This window comes from Triturus cristatus, chromosome 1_2 (genome assembly GCF_964204655.1).
Source record: "Triturus cristatus chromosome 1_2, aTriCri1.1, whole genome shotgun sequence".
Taxonomy (NCBI): domain Eukaryota; kingdom Metazoa; phylum Chordata; class Amphibia; order Caudata; family Salamandridae; genus Triturus; species Triturus cristatus.
In genome coordinates this window covers 1,113,597,804-1,113,624,613 of record NC_140580.1, presented here as the reverse complement: position 1 = coordinate 1,113,624,613, position 26,810 = coordinate 1,113,597,804, and the positions used below count along the sequence as shown (strand labels likewise).

Genomic DNA, 26,810 nt, shown 5'->3' with positions numbered 1-26,810 from the left:
AACAGGCAACAAGCTGTGACCCTCTCCCCTTTTCGTTCTGAATTCAGAACAGTCCAGCATGGGGTTCCTCAAGGCTCGTCTATCAGCACAATCCTTTTTAATATCGATTTGAGACAATTGATTACCATTATTAAATCATACAACATCAAGCTGGTGAATTATGTAGACGACACGCAGCTTATCCTGTCTCTAGAAGGCAGAGAGTCCACATCACTCAGTAACTTCCATGAATGCATGCAGAAGATTGCTAGATGGCTATCGGACAACTCTCTGCAGTTTAATGGTGGGAAAACTGAAGAAAATCCCTCTTCCGCTCCCAGACAATTTTTGGCCCATTCAGGCAGATTTGCCTCCCATACCAGCGGTGGCATTGTGCAATTTGAGGGTCGTTTTTGACGACAAGCTGAGCCTGGAGAAACATGTGAATAAGATAGTTGGGACTTGTTTCTCACTCTTAAAGGCTCTGCGGAAAATTCTCCCCATGCTCCCTCTGGCTGCTAGGGATCTAGTAGTCAGAAGTGTTATTTTAAGCCGGCTGGACTACTGTAATGCCCCGCTTCTCGGTTCAGCTAACTTCCTTATTCTGAAAGTACAAAGAATACAGACAATTGCTGCTAAATTGGCTTTAAAGAGGACCCAAAGCGATTCTGCATCTGCGGCCCTTAGTGATCTTCACTGGCTCCCTCTAGCTCAGAGATTCCAGTTTAAATCACTATGAAGTGCTTTTAAGGCCCTTTATGGGCTTGGATCCCTGCCATTGCAGAAAAAAAAGTTTGCCTGGCATGCACCATCATGAAATCTTCATTCTTCTACTGCCCACTTGGTCTGTACTGCCAGAATAAGAACCTCTAAGTTTGGGGGAGAGCCTTCAGCTGGGCGGCTGCCCGTCTGTGGAACAATCTTCTGCGTGACATCAGACAAATAGGAGAATACCTTCAGTTTAGGAAAAAAATTAAAACTCGACTCTTCCCTAGGAGGTAGTAACTCTTCCCTAGGAGGTAGTGCAGGCTGCACATCCGGTGGGTAAATATGTGCTTGTAGAGAAACTGCTGTCAGTCAGCGCCAGGATACCCGTGGGGTGATAGTGCGCTTCAGAATTTTCTTGTTACATTACATTACATCCTGGTAGGATGAAGGAATAGTCCTAAGAGCAGACCGTGCATCCTGGTGGGATGGAGGACTAGACCAGCGAGCAGCCTGTGCGACCTGGTGGGTTGGAGGACTAGATCAGAGAGTAGTCCATGTATCCTGGTGGGACGGAGGACTAGACCAGAGAGTAGTCCATGTATCCTGGTGGGACGGAGGACTAGACCAGAGAGTAGTCCATGTATCCTGGTGGGACGGAGGACTAGACCAGAGAGTAGTCCATGTATCCTGGTGGGATGGAGGACTAGACCAGCGAGCAGCCTGTGCGACCTGGTGGGACGGAGGACTAGACCAGATAGCACACCGTGCATCCTGGTTGGATGAAGGACTAAGGCAGAGAGCAGTCCGTCATATCCCCCTCTCCTCTTCTAAAGTGCTGGCATGTATGCTGTGTGGATTGATGGGCAAGCCAGAGAGCAGACCATGCATCCTGGTGGCGACCGACACTCATGTTGGAGTACATTGCAGAGGTTGTCTTGAGGCTGTACGCCCATTGGCTAGAAGTCTTTCTGCTCGGTTTCCATCAATCCTCCTCGGTATTCACACTGTTTTGCCCCGGTGCCTGCCGCAGCAGGGCGGCAGCCTCCTATATTAACAATGCGGTTCTTGTTTTCCGCCCTGGAGGGTGTGTGGAGTAGAGCCAGAGCTCCACCAGCCCCGCCCGCCACCACACCACATTGTTTTGGACACCCCCTGTACGCACCGCAGAGTACGCCGGCGTCGTGCAGGCGCGGAGGGGCTTTGTGTGTTGGCAGATGTAGGGGTGAGCCGAGGACAGGCTTCCGAGTCGAGCCTTGGGAAGGCTTCAATGTGCCTGCGACCACGTGTAAAAGTTGAGTGGGAATTTCTCTGAACGCGCCCAAACGCAGGAAGGGCACGTCCGGCTCCTTCTCTTGCTGTGCCCTCCCCGCCGCCCCCACCCATTATTTCCACGTTTCCTTGCGTTCTCGCGTGACCTCTACTGCGTCATTTGTCTCTTTCCCTTCCCACCTATGCTGTCTCGCTCTGTCTCATTCATCTTCACCTTTTCTCTTTCGTCCTCTCTCCTTTCCTTCTCTCTTTCATCATCTCTCCTTTCCTTCTCTCTTTCTTCTCTCTAGTCCTTCTCTCCTTTCCATCTCTTTCATCCTCTCTCTTTTCATTGTCACGTTTATCCTGTCTCTTCTTCTCTTTCAACCTCTCTCCTTTCCTTCTCTTTCCTCCTCTCCTTTCATTGTATTATTCATCCTCTCTGCCCTCCTTCTCTTTTATCCTCTCCCCTTCTCTCTATCATTCTCTCTACTCATTTTTTTCATCCTCTCTCCTTTCCGTCTCCCTTTCATTGATCTCCACTCCTTGTCTCTTTCATCTTCTCTCCTCTCCTTCCTTCATCCTTTCTCCTTTCATTCTCCCTCCTTTTCTTCTTTCTTTCATCCTCTCTCCTCTTCTGTTTCATCCTCTCGCCTCTTCTGTTTCATCCTCTCGCCTCTTCTCTTATATCCTCTATCCTTTCCTTCTCTTACATCCTCTTACCTCGCCTTCTCTATTTTATCCTCTCTCCTTTCCTTCTCTCTTTCATTCTCTTTCCTTTCCTTCATCTCATCATCTCCTTCTCTTTTATCCTCTCTCCTTTCCTTTTCTTTCATAATTTCTCCTCTTCAGTCTTGCATTCTCTCTCCTTTCCTTCTTTTGTATCCTCTTTTCTTTCCTTCTTCTTTATCCCCATCCCCCTCTCTTTCATCCTCTCTCCTTTCCTTTTCTTTCATCCTCTCTCCATGCTTTCTCTTTCATCCTCTACTTTCATTCTGTATTTCATCCTCTCTTCCTCTCTCTTTCATCCTCTCTTCTCCTCTCCTTCTCTCTTTCATCCTCTCTCCTTTCCTTCTTTCATCCTCTCCTTTTATTTTCTCCTTCATCCTCTTCTCTCTTTCATCTTCTCCTTTCATTCTCTTTCATCCCCTCTCCTTTCTTTGACTCTCCCTCTCCCCCCTCTCTCGCTCATGTTCTAGGAGTTACTGAAGGAGATGTGATGTCTTTCTCGCTCCCTCTCATTCTCCCATCAACAGTAGAAGTGGGTGAGATTCAGGAGAGGGTTCCCCCTCCCCCCCGTCTGTCACTCTGTCACTCCATCTGCTGTCGTGCACCAGGAAAGATTGATGCATGTGATAGTTTTCATTCTTCCTTTCCTTCTTCCTCTCCCTGTCTCATGCACTAAAACTGATTAGCAGGTCAGTCTCATTCTCTTTCTCTCTCTACATGTCCCTCCATCTCTCTGTCTCTCCTGCTTTACCTCTTTCTCTCTCGCTCCCCCTGTCTCTCTCATGCACTAAAAGTGATAGACGAACATGCAACAGCCTCCTTCGCTCTTTTATTCTTTGTCTTTTCCTTTCATCTCTGTCTCTTCTGCTTTACCTCTTCTCTCTCGCTTCCCCTGTCTCTCTCATGCACTAAAAGTGATAGACGAACATGCAACAGCTACCTTCGCTCTTTTATTCTTACAATTTTCCTTTCATCTCTCTGTCTCTTCTGCTTTACCTCTTTCTCACTTGCCCTGTCTCCCTTATGCACTATAGATGTTTGATACCTTTGGTAGTTTTTTCTCTCTCTCTCTCTTCTCTCCCTCGTCTTCTTTGTTCCCCTCTGCCAACCCCTCCCACCCTCTCTGTCTCTCCCTCTTTCCCCTCCTTGTCTCACCCTCTCTCGGTCACTCCTTTTTCTTCTACCTGATTCTCTCGTGCATTAGAAGTGGTTAATGAATGTGTTATATCTTTCCTTCTCTTCCATTATTCCCTCATTGCCTCTCTCTTTCACACTCCCTTCTCTTTCCCTAACTGTCTGCTTGTTTGTTTCTCTCCCTCCCCCATCTCTCGCTCGCTTTCTGGCTGTCTCTCTGTCTCTCTCTTGCGGTCTCTGTATACTGAATTAATAAACAATTGCTGTTTTGCTCATCTCTAAGTTATACAAACAGCACCACCATGTGTCAGCTGTCATATAAGTGCTGGTGTTGACAATTGAGTGCCGGTGCCGAGCACTGGAAACCACTGGCTCAAATTAAACACTAACAGGCACTCTACTAGAAACAGCTTGTGAACTTGGGAGGGTATGGAACTTCCTTCCCCATTTTTTGTTTTTGTTGGTAAGATCAGTTTTATGACATGCCACGCTGGACTCCTGCCAGCATGCATGGGTCCCCTAAAAAGCCTTTTGTTACCAGATCATGTGTTACGGGTTTACCTCTAAGGATGTAAGTGGCAGGCCTGGGCAGGAGTCTCTGGATCCACCTCTGCTTTCCAGTTTCTGCATCTTCACCCCAGGACTCCTTGCCCTTCCTGGTAAAGTCCTATAAGTAACCATGGATGTCATTTAGGGGTTGCCATGGGTCACAGCTGCAATCCCTGGCACTGAAGTTGCGACCTCTGGCCTCAGAGTTAGCGAAATAAATGCCAGAAATGCAAAGGCAGCTCCTTCCTTAGGAACTTTTGTTGTGACTCCACTTGCCTTGTTTTCTGTAAATTTCTTATTACATTAGTAGTGAATGTTTAATTATTCACTATTACTATAATAAAGAATGAATTACAATTGGCTGGAATATGACCCTCCCTGGCAGCTGAGGTAATTAAAAAATACTTTTAAATGTATCTTGTGTGCGTGCTTGAGAGTGAGCGTATGAATGAGTGTGCATGTATAAGCATGCATGTGTGAGTAAAAGTAAAGCTTAAATGGCATGTGATGACACTTCCTGGCATTTTGGTGAATTGGACATTCATGTGATTAACGCTGTGTGACATCAGCAACGGGCGTGTCTGGGATCCCCCTTCTGTTTGTAATATGCCACTCGAGGCATATTGTACATAAACCATGTCCACACTATGCGAATGGTCACAAATTGAATAACGGAATCTGGGCTGGTTTTTCCTGGCCAGGACGACGCCCAGCGCCACGGACCCTGCTTTGGTGATAGACAACCCTAGTAAGTGCTTATTAACTTATAGTGGCGCCACTCTGAGATCTATTTGGGCTAGGTCAAAGGGAACTAGTTTGGCCTGCCATAACACGATACCTTATCCTCTTGAAGGACCCTTCTCTTGTATTCACTGTAGATTTCAGAGCAGTTGGGCAGCAGAGACTCCCATAGACACTCTTCTAGGACCTTTCCCTGGGCAGCACCATACTAGGCCTCCAGTGTCCCCTGCTATAAACACGATCAGTAATTGTTGCAGTTCACCCCCGAGCAATTCACGGCTCAACCACTGGAAGGGTTTCCTCAGTAACGTGAGATCGCTCCCTAAACATTCATCTGAGATTTGGGATCTAATCACGACTGACATGCCTGATGTGGGGTTCTTGACTGAAACCTGGCTGAAACCCACCAGTGGTCCGGATATTAAGCTTGCTATTCCGGATGGTTATAGGATTTTGCGCCTGGATAGGCTGTTAAAAACCGGGGGGGGGGTTGCAATTCTTTACAATGATCGTGTAAAACTTTCTATCTTGGATCAATACTCCAATGTACAAATTGAGGTCTTGATCTTTAAGATGGAAATGGTCACTCATGACTCCTGGAGGGGGGCATTGGTCTATCGCCCCCCGGGTCCCATAAAGGACTTTTCCACTAAATTAATGGAATTGATCGCCCCTCATATGATCGCAACGGAAAATTTCCTATTATTAGGCGACTTTAACATACATAGTGAGAACTTTTTGTTGCCTGAAACAGCAACCTTCTCTTCTGATATGGCCTCCCTGCACCTTATTAAAAAGAACGAGGGTCCCACACATACGGCCGGACATACCATTGATATTATTTTCTCTAATTCAGATCGGCTTATCTGCAATACCCCGCGCCCTCTGTGCTGGACCGACCATGCCCTCATTAATTTTCAAGTGCAGTACCCCTCTACATCTTTGAAGATGGCTGCTCATATTCAATTCCCTTATAGACAATGGGCGAAAATAAATCATGAGTCTTTTGCATCAGCCTTTATACCTCCTAAGTTTCCTCCGAGTAATAATATAGAAGACAATCTCACTCTTTTTAATACTACTGTTTCATCAGCCATTAACTTAATCGCCCCCGAAAAGTTCTGCTCCAAAGCCCCTAGGAAAAATTTGGCGGTGTGGTTTACCCCTGAATTGCGAATAATGAAAAGTAAATGTAAAAATCTTGAAAGAAAGTGGAGACGGACTAACTTAGACACTGAGAAAGGAAATTTTAGAGCAGCACTTTTGCTCTATCACAAAGAAATTAAACAAGCACGTAGACTATACATAGCTGCTCAATTGAGATCAGCGGGTAATGCGCCAAAAATCCTGCATCAAATCCTGAAGGATTTCACTTGCCCTAAAGCCTGCGAGTTGGACAACCTGCACTCTCAAGCCCTCTGTAATAAAATTAGCTCTTTCCTTGTTCAAAAAATTGACACTATCTACGATAAATTTCCGAATATCCGCCACCCCTCAATGTCGGATGACACTGTTAAACCTTCCATCGTTAATCCAGCACCATTGATGTCCTTTCCCCCTATCCTTCGAGAGGAGACTATTACATTATTACATAATGTTACCTCTGGCTCTCCTGCTGATGTTATGCCGGCAAAATTAGGAGCATCTCTGGCACACGCACTTGCGGATTCTGTTTCCACGCTGTTTAACGTTTCCCTAAGTACGGGCTTAGTTCCCCTCTCTTGGAAAGCTGCTCAGGTTATACCTCTACGAAAAAATAATAAGCTTCCCATGGAGGATCTTACAAACCTTCGACCCATCTCCCTCCTCCCTCATTTGAGCAAGGTCCTAGAGAAATATGTGAAGAAACATATCTCTAACCACATTGAATCCACCGGCTATCTGGATCCGTCACAATCAGGATTCCGTGCTAACTATAGCACTGAGACGGCCTTGGTTGCAGTAACCGACTGTATCAGACGGACGTTAGATCGGGGACAGTCTGCTATCTTGGTCCTTTTAGATCTCTCTGCCGCATTTGATACGGTAGACCATCGGACCTTGCTCGAAAGATTAAAAGGGGCAGGACTTGGAGGTACGGCGTTTAGCTGGGTAGCCAGCTTCCTCACTGACCGTACTCAGACGCTGAACCTTGGCCCTTTTCGTTCGCCCACCGAGTGTCTGTCCAAGGGTGTCCCACAGGGCTCATGCTTGAGCCCTATACTGTTTAATATTTATGTGGCTCCCCTTGCCTCTCTTTTAAGATCTCTTGGGTTCATCCCCATTTCTTATGCGGATGATACTCAACTAATCTTTCCATTTGACAAATTTTCATCTTCTGCTCAAACCCGTTTCTCACATGGTATGCTTGCCATCTCTGAGTGGATGAGTAGTAATTTTTTACAGCTCAACACCAGTGAAACAGAAATTATTCTCTTTGGAGACGCTACCATTTCGTGGTCTCCCACCTGGTGGCCTACTGAGTTGGGGCCTGTTCCATTACCTAAGCAGACAGCAAAAAATCTGGGCATCCGTCTGGATCAGGCCTTGTCTATGAAGGAGCATGTTTCTCACACCGTCAGCACATGTTTCTTCACCTTGCGCCTTCTGAAGAAAGCCTTGCCATTTCTTCCAGACCCTTTTCGTAGGACTCTGGTCCAGGCCTTGGTATTGAACAGGCTGGATTATTGTAATGCATTACTGGTTGCTGCCAATGAATCTGCTTTTAACCGTCTGCAAGTGGTGCAAAACACCGCTGCACGACTGGTTATGAAAGCTCCTAGCAGATCTGCTTCTATTCCGCTACTCCGGCAACTGCACTGGCTGCCAGTGAGGAAGCGTGTGAAGTTCAAACTTTGCTGCTTGACCCACAAAGCACTGTGGGGTCCCGGTCCTCCCTACCTGACTGAAAGGCTCCATAGGTATATTCCAAACCGTGATTTGAGGTCTGGATCCAAAGCGCTGCTTCTTGTTCCGAGGATTAAGAGAATACGTTTGGGAGGGAGATCTTTTTCCTACCAAGCTCCTTCGGTATGGAATCAATTGCCTCTCCCACTCAGACAATGTCCCGACTATCTCGGCTTCAGAAAGGCTCTTAAGACCACTCTCTTCTCAGAATGACCATACTTTACCACTTTTGCACTCGGTGTCCAGCGCTGAGAGACCCCTGCGGGGGTGATTCACGCGCTTTATAAACTATAAACTAAACTAAACTAAACTACATCAGTCACTCCATCACACACCAGAAAAGAAGGTGTTCAATTTATACAAGTGTAGGTTACAAATCTAACTTGTCTCGTAGTGTGGGAATGGTTGCCATTAGGGATGCCTGACACTCAGGAATCAGCTGGTGCAATCTACACTGCCCCCAGCAACGCACTGAATTGAAAAATTCAGTTGGTTCTTGATAATACCAATGCCAGTACTAACAGTGGGTTTTGTTCAGCCTATTACTTGCCATTGGTTTGTCAGTCTCTTTTGCTTGCTTCTTATTTGATCCAGATTTCGTTCCTTTTCTTGTATTTGTTCTTCACCTGGAGCATAGCTTCTATTTCATGATTTGATCGGATGAGTTGTATAGTTCAACTGTTCACACTGAAGGAACAACCTTTTTAGGTCTCGGCTGCGCATGCGCAGTCTCGCTGCGAGATTTTATGTTTTTCCGAAGAGGGGCTTGAACCCGCCCCTCTTCTCCATTGGCTGGCCTCTTAAATGCTGGTCAGCCATTGGAGAAGAGCTTTGTCTCTCCAAACAAGCCCTGTCTTTTTTGGATTCGGGGGCGTGTTTTTTACTTTCTTTCCCTCCTCTGGAATGTAATCATTCCAGCCAATGGCAAGAGGAGAGAAAGAAAAACACGCCCCCGAATCTGAAAATGCTGCTGCGTATCTCCGAGGCATTTCTGCTTGACCTCGGAGAAACATGGTGGTGTTCTGGGCAATTCCCTCAACGACTGGCAGCCGGGCTCGCTCGCCGCGGCAGCACGTAAGACTTGTTCACAGAAGCTTCAGGTACGTATACAAGGCAGCACCGCTACACGGAGAAGTTAGTGAGGTCACTGCCAGCGCCCCCAATGGCAGCAGGATAGCACGAACTGCCTTATTCCGGGCGGCAGGCTGGGCAGTATAAACCGATTGGCGTGAAGTGCTTTGATGCCAGACAAAATCGCGAAGCACGTAAGAATTCCCCTTTTATTTAAAGATGGAGACGCTTTTTGTGCGTGTACTGAAAAGTCCAAGTTCCACATTGTACCTCATAATTCGCCTTTGTGCTGCTTCGGCTTTCTTTTGGTGATTACTCCTACCACATAAGGTGGTCATCTGCTGCCACATAATTCCAGTGGTCCTGCCCACAGCCCAGTGGGGAGTGTGCGGTGATCTGCCGGGGGTGGCATCAGCAGGGACTACCCTTCAGTGGCGAGTCGGAATATGCAGCATCTCGCCCTGCCTAGTGGCTGGCCAGTGTACATATCTTCACTGTTGTAAGCCAGTGAACTTCACCGTCTGGAGCCTCCCCTGGTGGCCGGGCTCACTGGCACCAGTGACGCCCTGGACGACAAGCGGAGGTTTCCCTTCGGGGCACCTCTACTTGCATGTCTCCTTCGTGCACTTCTCACTGTTTCCCCCTTTTACCCTGTTTTACTTTCCAATGTCTTCCATTCAAGTCAAGTTAAATAGTTTTTCGTCTTTACTTTCTCTTCTATTTTTACTTTCTTTTTTTAATTTACTTTCTCGTTGTTTCCTTTCCCTTTTCCCGTTTCTCTCTTCCCCTTTGTCTTTTACACTCGATTTTCTCCTTTTCCGTTTCGGGTGGCTTGGTGTTGGTCCTGGCTGATGCACTGTGTGACCGTGGGAACGTCCCTTTCCTGTCCGCTCTTGAATCGTATTTAGCATCATTTTCCAAGTTAGGCTCGATGAGTTTCGTGCCCTTACTCTAATTTAACCCTGACCGCAGACATTTCCCAAAGGCAAGATGTAAGCAGCAAGCTGCACAGCTATGCATATAAGCTGGGCGCAACCAGGCTTGCTGTTAACTGATGTGGCGGAGGAGCGTGGGGGCGACAGTAACAGTCCCCGACGGCCGCTCCCGCCGCCTCCTGCCCACGTCCAGGTTAAGGATTTCACGGTGCCGTCCGCTCTTACAGCAGCCGAGCCAAATGAAGGCGAGGAGAGAAAAAGTCGCTCCAGACCGGCTCCCAATCTCGCCCTAATATACCTGTGTAATAGACTAGCAGAGGGTATCGCCATGAGTCCCCGAGGCGCTCGGTGCTTCACTGGAATGCGCAGTCTTGCTCGGCTTCTCCAGACGGGCTGGGGGAGGAGAGGTCTGTGAGCCACTCAGGTCGTCTGCGTCAATGCAGCGCTTCTCCAGCTGGACAGAATGACATATACACCAGGGATGGACATTCACGGCTCTTCTGTGCGGCAGGGCGCCACTGAAGTATGTTTACAAAAGGTATGCGAGACCTATTGCATTACAAATTGATATTCTTAAATGGCTTCTAAAATGGTGGCGGCAAAGTAACCTCGAGTCCCATCTAGATGTTGAGCATATATATAATTGTTCTTCTCTGTCTAAAATCTTTCAAATTTTGCGGGCTGGTGTAGCGCCTCCTGCGCCCCATGTTGCAGGCCGCTGTGCCACATATAGATGGTTAACAAGTATTAATTCTAGATTTCGTCTGTGTTTTGGCAAAGTCTGTCCCCAGACCAGTTAAAGCGCTTTCATTGTTTACACTTCTTAAAATTGTTGGGGAACTGCGGGTGGGAGGCACTTTGATTCCTTGCCTCATGCACGAGTGTCCCCGGAGCCGCCCCTCCCCCCCTTCACTGAGAGGGTGTGTCTTGCGTCGTATCTCACCACACGCTAACACTTGCACAGCTGCACCAGCCGTTATTTGAGCCCCAGTGAGTGGCTGAAAACACGACCGGGAGTAGACATCGCACGGGTTTAGGACAGAGATCTGTGCACACGAAAAATGACGCTCCAGTGAGTCTCACCCGAACACACATACTTTCCTTCTCTTTCCTTCTCTCGCTTCTTCTTATCCTCTTTTCTCATATATTATTCTTATTTCTTTTTCTTTCCCACTTCATTTTCTTTCATCCTCTCAATTCCTTTCCATTCTTGTAGATATCTATTTCCTTCTCTGAGTGTCGCACACAGACGCACACTTTTCTTTCCTTTTTATTTCGCTGCTTCAAAAATCATAAATCTCAAAACGTCTTTTCCACCTTTCAGATAATCTGTCAATTTTTATTAGTCATTTATTTTTTTTAAATGCTTAATTTTTAGTGATAAATGCAAAGATCTAGAAACAACTGTGCCACTTCTGCTTTGGCTCCCAAGATCAATGTGTATGTGTCTAGAGCTATGTGTGTGTGTGTGGTTCTGTATGTGTGTGTGTGTGTGTGTGTGTGGCTGTGTGTGTATGTGGCTCTGAGTATGTATGTGTGTCTTTGTGTGTGTGGCTTTGTGTGTGTGGCTCTGTGTGGGTGGCTTTTTTTGTAGGTGGCTCTATGCGTGGGTGGCTCTGTCTGTGTGTGGGTAACTCTGTGTGTGTAGGTGGCTCTGTGTGGGTGGCTCTATTTGTGTGTAGGTGGCACTATGTGAATAGCTATGTGTGGGTGGCTCTGTGTGGGTGGGTGGCTTTGTGTGTGTGGCTCTGTGTGTGGGTGCAAATGCAATAGGTCTCGCATTTGAGAGAGATTAAGCTATTGACATTGTAAATAACAATGCCGTTTCTTTAAATGTTTTAAAAACAAAAACATAAACAAAAATAATGTCATGAGCAAGGCCAATAGCTCTAACTTTAACAATGCCGTGATCATTGCATTGTAAATGCTTGTAATTTTTCTTTCAGCACTGCATGGGAGTATGTGTGTTTTCTTGCTCTCTTCTTTATCTGTTTCCTCCATGAATACCCACCCCCCTCATGATATATGTTGCTTCCTCCAAACAAACTGTTGCTTCTTCCACACCTCTACTTTTTTAAACTTATTTTAAATTCCCTCCTACCTCGAGCTCGTCCTCGCTTCCCATATCCAATCCTCACTTACTTGCTCATCCTCTCACAATTTGTTTTAAATACGTTTTTTACAAAAACAAATTGGTGAGCACAGCAACTGAGATTTGCTGCCAGACTGCTTCACTTCTTTTACAAATCGTGATTTTGTGCACCTTTATATTATTTTTGATTTGCCAGCCATTAGAACACTAACTACAAATTAATCAGAATCGTGGCTGCATCGTGCCACGTGCATTTGTATGTGTGGTGAAGCATGCACACCCATACATAATAATGCTGGGCCACCATAACTTTAAAACTCACATTTGTACTTGCAAGCATATATGTCATTGCGTTTTTTTCCTCTTTTCGCTGCTGCTGCACAGTATTGACAAAAACATATGTTTTTGCTGATGCTAAACAGCATCAGGAAAAAAACCGTGGCAAAGCCAATAGGTCTACAATGGCAGCCAAAAGGCATTGACTTTGTGGCCTTTTGCTAAGGCTTGTCTGAAATGTGCTCGATGTCTCGTTTAATATTGTCAAGCTTTATTGAAGAAATCAAGGATTTTCTAGCCAATAGGTGTTACTCCAAAATGCAACATGTAGAAATCGCATGAGGTCTCCTTTTTAGGTCTCGCCTACGCAGTGCACATGCGCTGCTTAGGAAACAGAACTGTAGCAATCGCTACGGTTTTTGTCCCAAAAACGTGCATGCGTTGCATTGCCTTCGATGCCAACGCGTGCACGTCTGGCGATTCCCTTGCAGGAGCAAGCTTGACACCATATGTTTGTAATTAACTTGCAAACACATGGTGCCCGTGGCTCGCTCCCGCAAGGGAAACGCTTTCACTTTTGCAGACACTTTTTTAGGCGTGCACGCTTGTTTTCAAGGTAACTAGTGCCTGGAACTCCTGGGATATTTACCCTCTTCTCTATTGAAATGGGGTCTTTCTCGGCTACCATTTCATTTGCTTTTTTCCAGTTGACAGACAGCTCAGTGGGCTGTGCACCCGCTGCACAAATCTACGCATAAGCTGCTGGCCACCAACCATTTAGAATCCGAGCAGACTCGGTCAACAGTAATCCTAATGAGGATGATAAAGTGTTCAGTTAGGTAACATTGCTTATGATTTAAGTGCCAACAGGCAATTAATGTTGTGTGTGAGCTTTTTACATGGTCGATGCTATGTTAAAAAAAAAAAAAAGATCTGTTGAAATGCCATGTTTGATGTGTGTTCGATTCTGTTATTTCTGATTCTCCACTAAGGTTGGTGCTGCTGAACTTTGAAGGGTGCCAGCACACAAAAGTGGGGGTGTAACAAGTTGTTAAAACAGTCAAGGGATAAAGCTAAGCAAAGTGTTAATTTTGAGTGAAGTGCCACATTTTTGTGAGTTTTCTAGAAAGAAGGCTGCAGACTTAATATAAAGCTAACCAAAGTTTTATTCTGAGTGAAGTGTCACATGTGTAGGCGTTTTCTAGGAAGAGGGCTGCATACTGTTAGAGAGTTGTACCCTAGAACCAGGGCTTTAAGTGGGATGGAAAAACTGGGGGGTCTCTCAAAGGGGCATGGTTAATTTAATTAAAGGCGTGGCCAATGTATTTAAGGGCGTGGCTTAAAAACATGTAAGCTAAAAATCTGTGCTTAGCATAGTGCACCGCCTGACTTGCATTTTGCGGTTTCTGTCATTGCATCCAGATATATGATACAACAAGTAACATCATACCTACAAGTCAGGATGCTGGCTTTGTCATTGGTTGTTAGTTGCATAAGATAAATAAGCAGCAACTATGGCTTGTATGTAATATTGAAAAAGCTTGCACTTAAAGCCCTGGTGACACCACGACAATGTTGCTGCTCCTGAGTTTCAAAAAGAGATGGGAAATCCAGAGAAACAAGCATTGGCATAGCCAATAGGTCTCGCCTTTGGGACCGTATAAGTGTTTAGCCATGCAACACTTGATGTTGTTGCATCAAGGATATTGTGCTGGATAACTAAACACTTATAAGGTCCCAAAGGCGAGACCTATTGGCTATGCCAATGCTTGTTTTTCCTGTGAGTGTAATATGAGGGACAGCCTCTACGTAAGTGGAAGCGTGCTCCCACCAATGAACAAAACATAGCATGATGTAGAAAGGGCCATTTGCAGGGACTGAACTGCTCTTTCACTTAAACGTAGGAACATACTGATAGTCGATTAAGAAAGCCTGACCAGTCTGCCCAGGCCGGCGCCTGCTGCCCCAGCGTCATCACCATCTCTGTTTGAACTTACACCCTGTGCCCTCATTGTGCAATGAAGAACACTCTAACGTTGAGTCCTTGAAAATGTGCTCAGTTCACTGACTTTCCAGAATCACCAAAGGACCGTGAGCCCGAATTTGAATTTGGTGGTTAATCCGTCCTCCATCGGTGTGACAAGTAAATTTATCCATAACTCTGGCAAAGGTCACAGTGACCAAATTTTGAAATGTCTGTCGGGCCGGTGGATATTTCAAGCACTGACGGGAACCGCCATCAAGGCCAATGCATTATAACTTTGCTGTACAGTTCCATCAAACATGACGGAGCCATTCGGCAAAGTTACAACTGTTTTTTTTCAAAAACAAAACCACAAAGGTGGAATTTGTTTTGTGACAATAAAAAAAAGATGCAAACTACCCCCTCGCCCCCTTTCCGGCCACGGAAATTATCTCCCATGGTGAGGGTGGTATTTTGCAGTTTTCACTGCCCCTAACCCCCAGGGTTTCCCTGGTGATTTCGGATAGACATACAGGTCAACCTCCGATGTTCTTTACTCAATCTGGCTGTAGGAGGAGTGTAACCGCAGCAGACACAGAGTAGTCGCCGCCATTGTTACACCAAAAGTCTACCCGCATTTAAATCAGGTGGGCGGACCATTATGTTGGCGGACAGGGCACTCTGTCACCGTTGGGACAGAGTACCCTTTTAGCTAGCACATAAATCGGACCCTAACAACCGTCAGGGTGTGCCTAGAATCTTCCAGCAAGTGACTGTACTGTCTGGGGGGCAGTAACAGATAGAGGGGTCCTCTATCTGTTACTGCAGGGATACAGCAGTGTGACCCACAGGCGGTTCACACTGCTGTATCCCTGCAGAACACCATCTTTAGACTACAGGAACCAATGGTTAACTGTGGCTTTAAGGACTCTTTGGGTATTGTAAACTACATTGTCAACATGTTTCGAAGCGCTACTCTTTGTGAGTTCACTTCTAACTTACTTAATTTTGAAGAGTAGCAGCTGTTGTCCCTTGTTGATTGGTCAGACCCTGGAAGAGGCTGTCGTGAAATTATTTTTTTAATCTGATGGTTTAACCCTTCTTCCTCTGTTGGTGACCAGTATGTAATTCTTCTAGTGTGACTTGTTTCCCTTCAGTTGTGACATTTGTGTACTTCTACTAGTGCAAACTGTCTTATTCTCTTGGTGTCAGTCGCGTATCTCTTCCCGTTTCAATTGTGTCTTTCTACTGGAACAACCCTCCTGTAATTCTCCTGGTTTGACTGGTTTCCTCTTTTGTTGTGACATTTTTGTAAATATTCTAGTGTAATGTGTCTTATTCTTTTGGTGTCAGTCGTGAATTTCTTTCAGTTTAACTCTTGTATCTCTACTGATATGACCCTCCTGTAATTCCTATGGTATCACATGTGTAAATCTGTTGGTGTCACTTGTGTACTTCGTCTGGTGTCAATTGAGTATCTCTTCCAGTGTGATACTTGTGTAATTCTTCTTGTGTCACTTGTGAATCTCTTACAGTTTGCTCCTTGTGTAACTCTACTTGTGTGAATCGTGTTGATCTTCTGGTGTCACCTGTGTATCTCATTTTTTTTTAATACTTGTGTATTTTTTTCTGGTATCGCTAGTTGATTTATGGTGTGACACTTGTACCATTTTCTGGTGTGATGAGTGTACTTTTTCTGGCGTTCTTCTGATGTCCCTAGTGTATGTCATCTGGTTTGATACTCATGTGATTTGTCTGCTGTCACTTATCTTGTATATGAATCACCCATCTTTTGTGGATTTCTGATGTGACCGTCACCTATTTCTCTGATGAGACTCTTGTGTAAATCTCCTGGTGTGACTCTTGTGTAAATCTCCTGGTGTGACTCTTCTGTGAATCTCCTGGTGTGACTCTTGTGTAAATCTCTAGGAGTGACTCTTGTGTAAATCTCTAGGAGTGACTCTTGTGTAAATCTCCAGGTCTGACTCGTGTGTAAATCTCCAGGTCTGACTCGTGTGTAAAATCTCCATGAGTGAGTCTTGTCTAAATCTCCAGGAGTGACTCTTGTGTAAAACCTCCATGAGTGACTCTTGTGTAAATCTCCAGGAGTAACTCTTGTGTAAATCTCCAGGTGTGACTCTTTTGTAAATCTCCAGGAGTAACTCTTGTGTAAATCTCCAGGTGTGACTCTTTTGTAAATCTCCAGGAGCAACTATTGTGTAAATCTCCAGGTGTGACTCTTGTGTAAATCTCCAGGAGTAACTCTTGTGTAAATCTCCAGGAGTAACTCTTGTGTAAATCTCCAGGAGTGACTCTTGTGTAAATCTCCAGGAGTGACTCTTGTGTAAATCTCCAGGAGTGACTCTTGTGTAAATCTCCAGGTGTGACTCTTTTGTAAATCTCCAGGTTCTGACTCTTTTGTAAATCTCCAGGTCTGACTTGTGTGTAAATCTCCAAGAGTGACTCTTGTGTAAATCTCCAGGTTCTGACACGTGTGTAAATCTCCAGTTCGGACTCGTGTGTAAATCTCCAGGAGTGACCCTTGTCTCAATCTCCGGGAGTGACTCTTGTATAAATCTCCAGGAGTGAGTCTTGTGTAAATCTCCGGGAGTGACTCTTGTGTAAATCTCCAGGAGTGACTCTTATGTAAATCTCCGGGTCTCACTCGTATGTAATTCTCCAGGTGTGACTCTTGTGTAAATCTCCAGGTCTCACTCGTGTGTAATTCTCCTGGTGTGACTCTTGTGTAAATCTCCAGGTCTCACTCGTGTGTAATTCTCCTGGTGTGACTCTTGTGTAAACATCCAGGTCTCACTCGTGTATAATTCTCCTGGTGTAACTCTTGTGTAAATATCCAGGTCTGACTCGTGTGTAATTCTCCTGGTGTGACTCTTGTATAAATCTCCAGGTCTCACTTGTGTGTAATTCTCCTGGTGTGACTCTTGTGTAAATCTCCAGGTCTCACTCGTGTGTAATTCTCCTGGTGTGACTCTTGTGTAAATCTCCAGGTCTCACTCGTGTATAATTCTCCTGGTGTGACTCTTGTGTAGATCTCCAGGTCTCACTCGTGTATAATTCTCCTGGTGTGACTCTTGTGTAAATTTCCAGGTCTGACTCTCCTGTAATTCTTCAGGCTTCCTTCTTGGAGTGTTAAACCATTTGTAAATCTTAGGCAAGCCTTGTGGTGTGATCCTTGTGGTTCTTCATGTGTGATCCTCCTGGTGTGTCACACATGTAACTCTCCAGAGGTTACCCTCTTGTAACTCTCCTCACAATGCTGAAGCTCATTGTATGTGACCGTTTCATCCTAATGAAAGAACAGGTGTACCCGTCACAGGTGTGCTTTCTGACTGCCTGTTGTGTTTCCTTCCAGATGATCGAGTGGACCTCCGTGCCTGCCTCATCTGTGGAGACCGCGCCACCGGTCTCCACTATGGCATCATCTCCTGCGAAGGTTGTAAGGGCTTCTTCAAGCGCAGCATTTGCAACAAACGCATTTACCGATGCAGCCGAGACAAAAACTGCGTCATGTCTCGCAAGCAGCGAAACAGGTGTCAGTACTGCCGCCTGCTCAAGTGCCTGCAGATGGGGATGAACCGAAAAGGTAAAGAGACGCAGACTTTTCTGCCTATTCATGTGCAAGTGTAAAGAAAGCAATGTTTTCCAAAGCCAGCCTCTGTGCATGGTGCGTTTGTGAGGTATATTTGCAGTGCAGCCTAGCTTTTTTCTTCTTTAGCTTCATTTAAGTATTCAGGCCAAATGACGGTGCGGTTCACCCTTGTTGAGTGCATGCAGCAGTTCTAACTTAGATACTCAAGGAACTTCAACCAGCCACTTGCCCACACATTGATTCAGCGAGATGCCAGCTTGAGTCCCCAATGACATAGAAGGATTGGCGTCTTTTACCACTGTTGGCACAGAAGCAGGGTCGTCTTTGTTGATGGTTGGCTAGGAGATATGCATGTGGTGTACCCTCTAGGAAGGATACAGGGTTGTTGGTCCACTCACTGATATCCAACTCTTACTGCCTTTGCCTACATGACCCGTAGAACAGGTCAAGCCCAGCCAAGCACCCGCCTCGCAGCGATGCCCACGCACCTTCGCTTGTCCACCTCAGGAGAAGTCGTAAGCCCGCTTTGGACCTTCACCTTTTCTGCATCGCCTTCATCTGAGGAGAGATGCCTTTTCCCTGTCCATCACACTCCCTGCATGTGCCAAACACGTGCCATGTGTTGTTCCCTTCCTTCGGCTCCCTTAATGCTTTGACTCTCTGAGACGTTCTCAGTGAGCATTGTAAGAACCGGTTCCTGGACTGAGAGACGTTTCATTCTAGTGACGATGAAAGGAAATGAAAGCTGAAAATCTATAGTGAAAAGAGAAAGAAAAGCTTGCTTATTTTATGTCGGTTATCAGTGTACTGAAATACGGTCTTGGGCAAAATGTAAATTACACTAGGAAAGTTCACGAAATTCCTGAATTATGAGTTGCATGAGAGTTACAACATTTCTCAACATGTCTCACGGAGAGACATGTAAATACGATCATATCAGATGCATCTCACTATTGAAATATTGAGGAAAATATAAAAACATAACAAACACAATTAAAATCCTTATAAAATTACACAAATAAATTAGCTTCATGTACAGCAACACTTGAAAGTCTGAGTTTCTAACTGTCCATCCACACATGCACATATGGGGCTTTATACAATATAACCTGTATCTCAATATATGACCTTCCATGCACGTTATGCCCTTTCTATGTAGTTATGTATCTATATGCTTATTACTTTACTTCTACTGTAGAAGAAAAGAAAAGGAAAAAACCTTTGACTCCCTCCAAAGCACTACTCTGTCTCACCCTATACCTCTCTCAATACATCCTCTACCTCCACTCTGACCCAACCCTCATTTTACCACTGTGATCTCCCAAATAACCCTTTCTCGATTCCTTCCCTCCTCTATCCCTCCTTTGACTCATCCAAACCATATCTTACTATTATGATCCCCCTACTCCCTTCCTACACTCTTCCCTCCTTTAACCCTCCTTTGAGTCATCCCAGACCTCACCTTACTACTATGATCCCCCAAATGACACTTTCTAGACTCCTCCCACTTCCATTCCTTCATCATCCTATTCAATCCATCTAACAGACTGGAATTTCTAGCGCTCAAATAACAATTTATATCACGCTATACTAATCCAACACTAATCCTTTTTGGGTTCCTGAGTACTGTGCTAATCACTGAAAAACCCTTCAGCGCCTGGTCAGGGGTATCAAGCTCTATATAAATACAACTAGAATTGCAATTTTCTGCTTGAACAGTCACCTCATGGTATCTCACTTGATTTTATTTCACACAAAGTATGATCTTGTGTAATAAATGTCTCAGCAGAACACTTTTCATGCTAAATCAGAATTAAGCTTAACTTAATTTCATGAAATTTTAATTAAATTTCACTAACAATTTGCATTTTCGACACCCTTATCTTTTGCCTATGCAGAACTGTGAAACCATTAAAGTTAATGGGGTAACCCTGTGTCCCTAAGAACCTGGGTATAAGTAGTGAAGTCTGCAATGTGTTCTGTTCTGTTGGGTAATACAATTGCTTAGTACGAATGACAATCAAAATTAATGAATGTTTAGTGCAGACTTTGTTTTTTAACAGACATGTAAGTCAAAATGCACTACACTAAAGACATACTCAAAACATATTTCATTTATCTGTATTGTCTATGTTTTATTGAATGTTGTGTTTTTTGTAAACTTGTACAGGACATTGTTTCACCTTATGTCAAATCAGTCACTTAATTTCAGTTGTCTCTCCTTTGATTTACTTGTGTAACAGCCATATATAATAGGAGACTTTTAAATGAAATATATGTTTATTACATTTTGAGCATGTCGTTCGTGTGGTGTGTTTTTACTTACATGCCTGTTTCATCTATATGTAGCCCCTCTAGCTCACCTTATTTAAACACCCAATTTTATTGTAAAGCTAGATGTAGAACTGCAGCATGCTGCGACACAGCTGCGTGATTCCCTCTCAATGTCCATCGCTGAATCAGCGCTTACTAAACTCAATGTAGACAGGATGGACCCGCTGTTCCATCAAGCCATCTTTGTTCTGGGAGTTAACTTTATGTCCAAACACTCTGGACCTAGTGCTGATGCCTGCAAGAGTTGTGAACGATATTGGTGTAAAAATCGATTCCTCTCTGACTCTAGCTGATCAGATTTTTTGTCAATGTTTTTACCACTTTTTGCCTTTTTTAGTTGCATACATTAGACAAGTTCTCACATCTCTTTTCTCTACCATATAATAAGGTGTAAATCTTCAATACATTTGTTTATTCTCGACTTGTTTATTGAAATTCCATCTATTTTCGTTTGTCTTTATATGCATCGAAGGTGCCATATTATTCCAGATTTAGCCTCTCGATGCTCTGGACAGGTCATTGCTCTGGAATAAATGCAAGAGGTACTCTCCAGTCGCCTGTTTGGGTCCAAGAATACGGTTCTTTTAGATAACTCTAAATTTCATTTAAAGGTCTTCGTTGGCAGTTTTAAAAAATTTTTTATTGTGGCCACGTCCAGATGGAATGCTATACCATTGTGTTTACGCCAAGAATCTGATTTGCTGAAATTCATTAAAGACCTGAAAGCCTGGATATTTTCCGCTTCTTAGTTTGGATTTGTAGTTGTGTCTAAACCTTCTCTTCTGACTGTATCTGAAATGTTTAATTAGTTTTGGGTTACAAGCACCAAGTTACCCTAGTTAGAGGGAACCCCGCACTCTACAAATACCAAATACAAATACTTGTAATGGATTTTGTGCAAGGCAGTTCCTAAAATAAATAGCATCCCCTGGAAGAGAGTTAGGTTTACAAAGAAAATCTACACTTCAACACAGGAAATTGATATGCAGAGTCTTTGGTTAACCCAAATTGTAAAAAAAAAAACACGGTTTGTATTGGGGTTATCCAAGATGGGGCAAGAAAGCGGCATCAGATTTTAAGGATATCCACAAGAGATAAATTTACATAAAATGAATGTAATTGGATTACTATTGCCAGGGTCTGGTCTCTGTACAAAGAATTATTTGTAAAGTTGGAAAAATCAAAGAACCCCAGAAATTAAGATGCAAAAAGAAAATGGCAGAACACCCTTCTTTGAATATGTATGGTCCAGGTGACAAGAAAATAAAGCCGAAGAAGAGAAACTGGGAGTTATTTTAAGCAATGTTGAGAGATCAGTAAAAGGAGATTTCTATACGGTCAATGATTGTAGTTCATTTTATTTGGAAAATAAAGGTTTTGTGGGACTTCTTCCTTCTCTCCTGGTTTCTCTTTGTTTCTCCGGTGATTATCTGACCAGCAGCTGTTTACAGTATTGCTTTGTTCACATGGTTAGGAAGATTAATAAGAATTTGTATGAATCTGTGAATGATAGCAATAGTTTTGGGTGGCTGACACTTGTGAATGTAGAATTTCACTCATACACCAGACAATTGGACGACCTTGTGGTATTCTGTTCACAGGAAGTAGAATATTTGATTGATATGGGTTTTATTAATGAAGTTCTTTCCAGACTATGTTATATTAGAAACGTGATCGAACAACTCCTACTAGGAAGATAAGGAAGGGATCAAAACAACATGTATATAGTATTCTAAAATATAAGTATATAAATGAAAGACTTGTTTACATTGTCTTTAAACCTAATTGAATCTGCTCTGGTGCAAGGTTTTTTGAAGCCGCCACCAATATTTTATTTTACCAGCTACATCCTCCCTCTAATGTAGCAGTTCAGCTGTTTTAGGCCTTTGGTTACAATCTATCACCCACTTGTGGCCATATTGAGTGGTGCAGTAAGGCATTTACATGCAGCAGCCTTCATGTAGTAGGGGCAGTGGGGTGAATTGCATATCAGTGTCAAGTGATGGTTGAGTCCGTAGTTGGCACTATAAAAGAGTTCCATCGCTCCTAATCACGCATGCAATAATGTTGTTACAACTTATGATGGAAGTAAGGACCTGTAAGAGGAAACTTATAAGAAAACGGAGAGCCAGTTGGCACTCGCTGCTGTGTGAGAGCACTACATGTGAGCAGGTCAGGTTATGAATCATAGATGCACGCGTGCCACCTTCGTTGATGGGCACTGGTGCAGGGTAGGCTGTAGAGTTTCTTAAGATACCACCTCTTCTTAAGTCGCTTAATCACATCTGAATACAACAGGCCCCCTTCACAAACTTGCAACTTGGGTCCGGTAAGTGCGCTTTAGTAGTACATTTTATTTCCTCATGTGTAGGATGAGGATTGGGGGAGTGAGTCACAAAGGGTGGTGGCACTTAATAATTACAGAGTGAATACGTACATACTCATGGGTCTAGAGGTATTGCCAAACACTATGAAAATAGATTTGCACACGAGAAACCACCGTAGAGGGTCTCATGTGAAAGGAAAGACTACATCATTTACTATGAAGTGGAAATGGAGGAAAGACTCTTATAAGAATGTAAACAAAAGGTTTCTCAACATGGAAAACATTTCTTCCCTTCTGGAATAAAAATAAACAAGTTACATGTGCAAATGCTTATTTCCGCATCTGGTCTAGTGGTGTGTTCTCAAAAGGTTTAAATGCATTGCAAACGTAGAAAGAAAGTTACAGGAGCAGTTTTCAATTTTTAACTACCCTGTGAATGAGATGAGGCCCAGTGTATTCCCCCCCCCCAAAAAATGTTTTCTTTTCACAGATAGTTTTCCCTGAGTGAGAATGTCTTTTGATAGGATAGGTCTGCAATTGTTTATTTGGTTTAATTGTGCTACTGGCTTCAATAAATCGTGCATACAGAGTATTAATTAAACTAATTAAAAAGATTGTGTAGGCTCAGCCTCGGACACCCTACAAATAATATATTTTGCATTGCCAAGTCCATGTGTTGCCTGCAGCGCCCCCTGTAAGACCCCCTTGCACGCAGTGCTGAAGGTTGCTTTCTTGGGGCCCTGCTCTTTTAAAGCCTTCTCGTTTAATCCAGGTCGGTAGCGGGGACCCGTATCTGCTTTCAAGGTAAACAAACATTTTCTTCATCGGGGTGTAATTAGAATCGATATACGACCCGAGCTCCGCCCACAGAGGATTCTGGAACTACTGGTAAAACGATCCAGCTGAACGGGCTGAGATTAAATCAAGGCGTTCCGGCGGGATGGAGGGAGGGAGGGAGTGTGTGTGTGTGTTGAGGGGGAGGGTCGAGGGGGGGGGGGGGGTCCCCCTGTGCAATCCTGGAAACACAATCATCTTCCAGGAATGGGGAAGCTCCTCCTTTCTCAGAGCGCTGCCCTGTCCCGGGGGCACTCTGTGTTGAGAGTCCGGCACGTCCAGATGAGGGGGAAGGGGCGCCCATCCCTACTTTACGGGAATCCGCGTTGACGTCATCGAGGCTCATTCAGATGTCTGGGTCCTGATTATGCCATAATCGCAGGTGCGTTCAAAGTGCCAGCTATTCGGATGAGGGATTATTAGACATGCAATATTATGATTATAGACTTATTTCTGCATAATGATGGATTTATAATCTTTGCAAATCACTATGGTGCCCTGGTTCTGAGCGACACTTCGATACAATGTTCTGTGATTACAAGCGCAGGTGCGGAGGGGCATTGATCTGTTCGACATGGCTCAGAATGTTTAATGTCTACATGAGTTGGAGTGGCAACATTCAAATTCATTTATTTAGGCTTTTCTAAACTGTGCCTGTATTCTGATTGAGCGTTTTCATGTTTATTTTTTACCATACTGTACGTCATCAACATTTTGAGGCTGAAAGGCATGGATTTCTGATATGTCAAAACAAATATAATGCACGTATTTTAAACAAGAAGTAAAAACTAAAGGTAAAAAAGTCGACGACTAACGTATGTTTAAGAAATAAAACAAAATTACAGAAGTGAAAAAGTGTAATTTTTACCACTCTGTGAATTGTACATGGACATAATTAACGTATAGAGCGATGTCTTTGTACGTATGGGTCCCACGCCCTAATTCTAGCAGGACTAACTTAATTTATTCTTGTTACTTTGATCAAACAATATTGCATCATTACATAATAATGACGCACACATTGGTCTATACCTATTTTTTGGCAAGAGCACATTTTTCTTCTAATGGTAAATATGTTCATGCTATAACCTATAAATCAGAGGGTGTTACTTATGTATGATTGCCTGGACATGACATCCGCTCAAACTTTTTTATCACTGAATTTCGTTATAGATTTTCTTTGTATTTCACTTTTTGGCAATCTATTAATATTGCCTTAAAAAAGAGACATATTTTTTAGCAACTTCTCTATTTTGATATTCCTCTTTCAGTTGTCTTCTTTCCCCTTTAATGATACTTTTATTTTTTAGGGCTTGTGATTTTTGTATGCTGCTCTTGGATTATTTGCTGTCCTTTTTTGCTGTCTGGCCTAGAGACAGATTTAGATATCTCGCCAGCCTCATGTTTATCTCAAAAATATATAATAAAAATCCATTCATACATAGAGGGCTTTTAATCCGCATTCTGAATCTGTTGATGTGCTCAAACGCCTAAATCTGTTGATGTGCTCAAACGCCTTGCACATTTTGCTTCCCCCCACCACAGGTAACAACCTCTACATCCATTGGCCGCTTTGCACTCTGATTGACGCCATTTTGCATAATCATGTGTTTGTACATTCGCTTGAAAGGAAAAATGCTTCAGTTTTGCAGCGTGAATCTTTCTGGATTCACTATGCTGTGCATTATTCCGCGATCTTGTGGTTGGGTCCGGATTCGTAGTCTTTTCTTTGTTTTTTTTTTTTTTTTTTTTGTAGCCCAGGTGGGCGTCGACGTCCACCATTTGGTGCACCTCCCGTGACGTCGTCGTGCTTCCTGCGGAAGTCCCACCTTTGGGGCGCCATCTTCAGATTCTTTTTTCCGCCGTTGGGTCTGGATCGTCATCGGGAAGCTCCAGAAATTCACTCGGAGGAAGAAGGAAGAAAAGCGAGTTTCATCGATAGAATCAAGAGAAGACATCAGGAATAGAACAGATTTCATCAGGAGCGCGAAGAAAGAGGACCAGCGAACCTTTTTTCTTCGACAGCCTTGGAGAATGCACGCTCAGAGACCCTGAGCGAAATGGACAAGACGCCATTCAAGTTCTGCCCAAACTGCCACCACAAGTTCGCGCAGAAAGACCAGCATCCGGTTTGCAACCTCTGCCTACCGGTGGATCACCGGAGTATCGACTGCAACGCCTGCTCAGCCTTCGCGCCGAAGACACTCAGAGTGAGAGAGAGGCAGAGAAGAGCCAACGCCAACATGGATGGCAAAGGGAAACCCCCGACACTCTACGAGCTGGGCCTCGACACGGACGACGAGGACAACGTCGCCGAGACAGCCGAAAACTTCTCGGTCGTAGAGACCGACAAGAAAAAAGAAGACGAGGTAAGAGAATCGTCGAGCGCAAATCAAAAGCACCTCGAAAAAACGAGGGTGACTCGAGAAAAACTGAGTCAAGGTCCACGAAGGGAGCCCCGGCGCCGAAAACTTCGACGTCCAAAGGGGGAACTTCGGACAAAAGGCCAAGCGGATCCTTACAAAAGGACTCCCTGGGGCAGAAAGACGCCGAAAGGCAAGGGTCGTCGAAATCGTCCCATGAAACTGGCCGATCGACGCAGAAAGAACGTTCGACGTCGACGCAAGTTTCATCGAAGAGACCCGCGGTCGACGCCGAAAGCATCTCCGAAATGGAGAAAAAGAAGAGGCGGCTCGAGGCCGAAATGGAGAACATCCTTCAAAGGAAGAAGGAGTTCGACGCCAGGATGAAGGAATTCAAGATTCCAACGGTTTCATCGGCGGACGTCGTCGAGGTCGAAGGCGAGTTCGACGCCGAAGGGCTGACAAGGGATCTCGAGGAAGAAGAGGAGCCCTATTATGAGGAAGAAGCCGAGGAAGAAGACCAACGGTCGTTCTACGAATCGGCGGCATCTACCAGCAACGACGTCGAATGGCACGATCTCGACACCGAAAACCCGGAGGAGGCCGTGGACACGTACCCCTCGAGGCCTTCGCCACCCGACGACATCGGGGTATACAATATGGTGGTGAAGAGCGCAGCAATGGCCTTCGGCGTCAAACTCGACGAGGAGAGGCCGAAAGCCGATTTTCTCGTCGAAACACTGCTCCCCATCCAGACTAGGAGTCAGTTCCTCCCCATGCTACAAAGCGTGATGAACCAGGGGAGAGAAGCCTTCAAGGAGCCTGCCACCTGCCGGTCGATCACGCCCAGGACAGAGAAGAAATATAAGCACTCCTCCCTGGACCCACCTTACATCAAGGGTAGCGTCACCGCAGACTCCATCATAGCCTCCACGGCCAGGAGAAGGGCCAACGTTCCAGCAACTTCGGGGCCACCTCCGGATAAGGAGAGCAGGAGGATCGACCTCACAGGCAGAAAGGTCGAGAGGAACG

At 44.7% G+C, this 26,810-nt stretch overlaps 1 protein-coding gene across 9 annotated transcripts in view; it reads left to right on the top strand.

Moving 5' to 3' along the window:
* NR6A1 (nuclear receptor subfamily 6 group A member 1) overlaps positions 1-26,810 on the top strand; it is a 927,754-nt gene that overhangs the window by 739,054 nt on the left and 161,890 nt on the right. For all 9 annotated transcript variants that reach the window (XM_085613755.1, XM_085613758.1, XM_085613754.1 and 6 more), the window contains one exon: positions 17,685-17,915. In XM_085613755.1, coding sequence (XP_085469881.1) covers positions 17,685-17,915 — 231 coding nt within the window. The remainder of the gene's footprint in view (positions 1-17,684; positions 17,916-26,810) is intronic.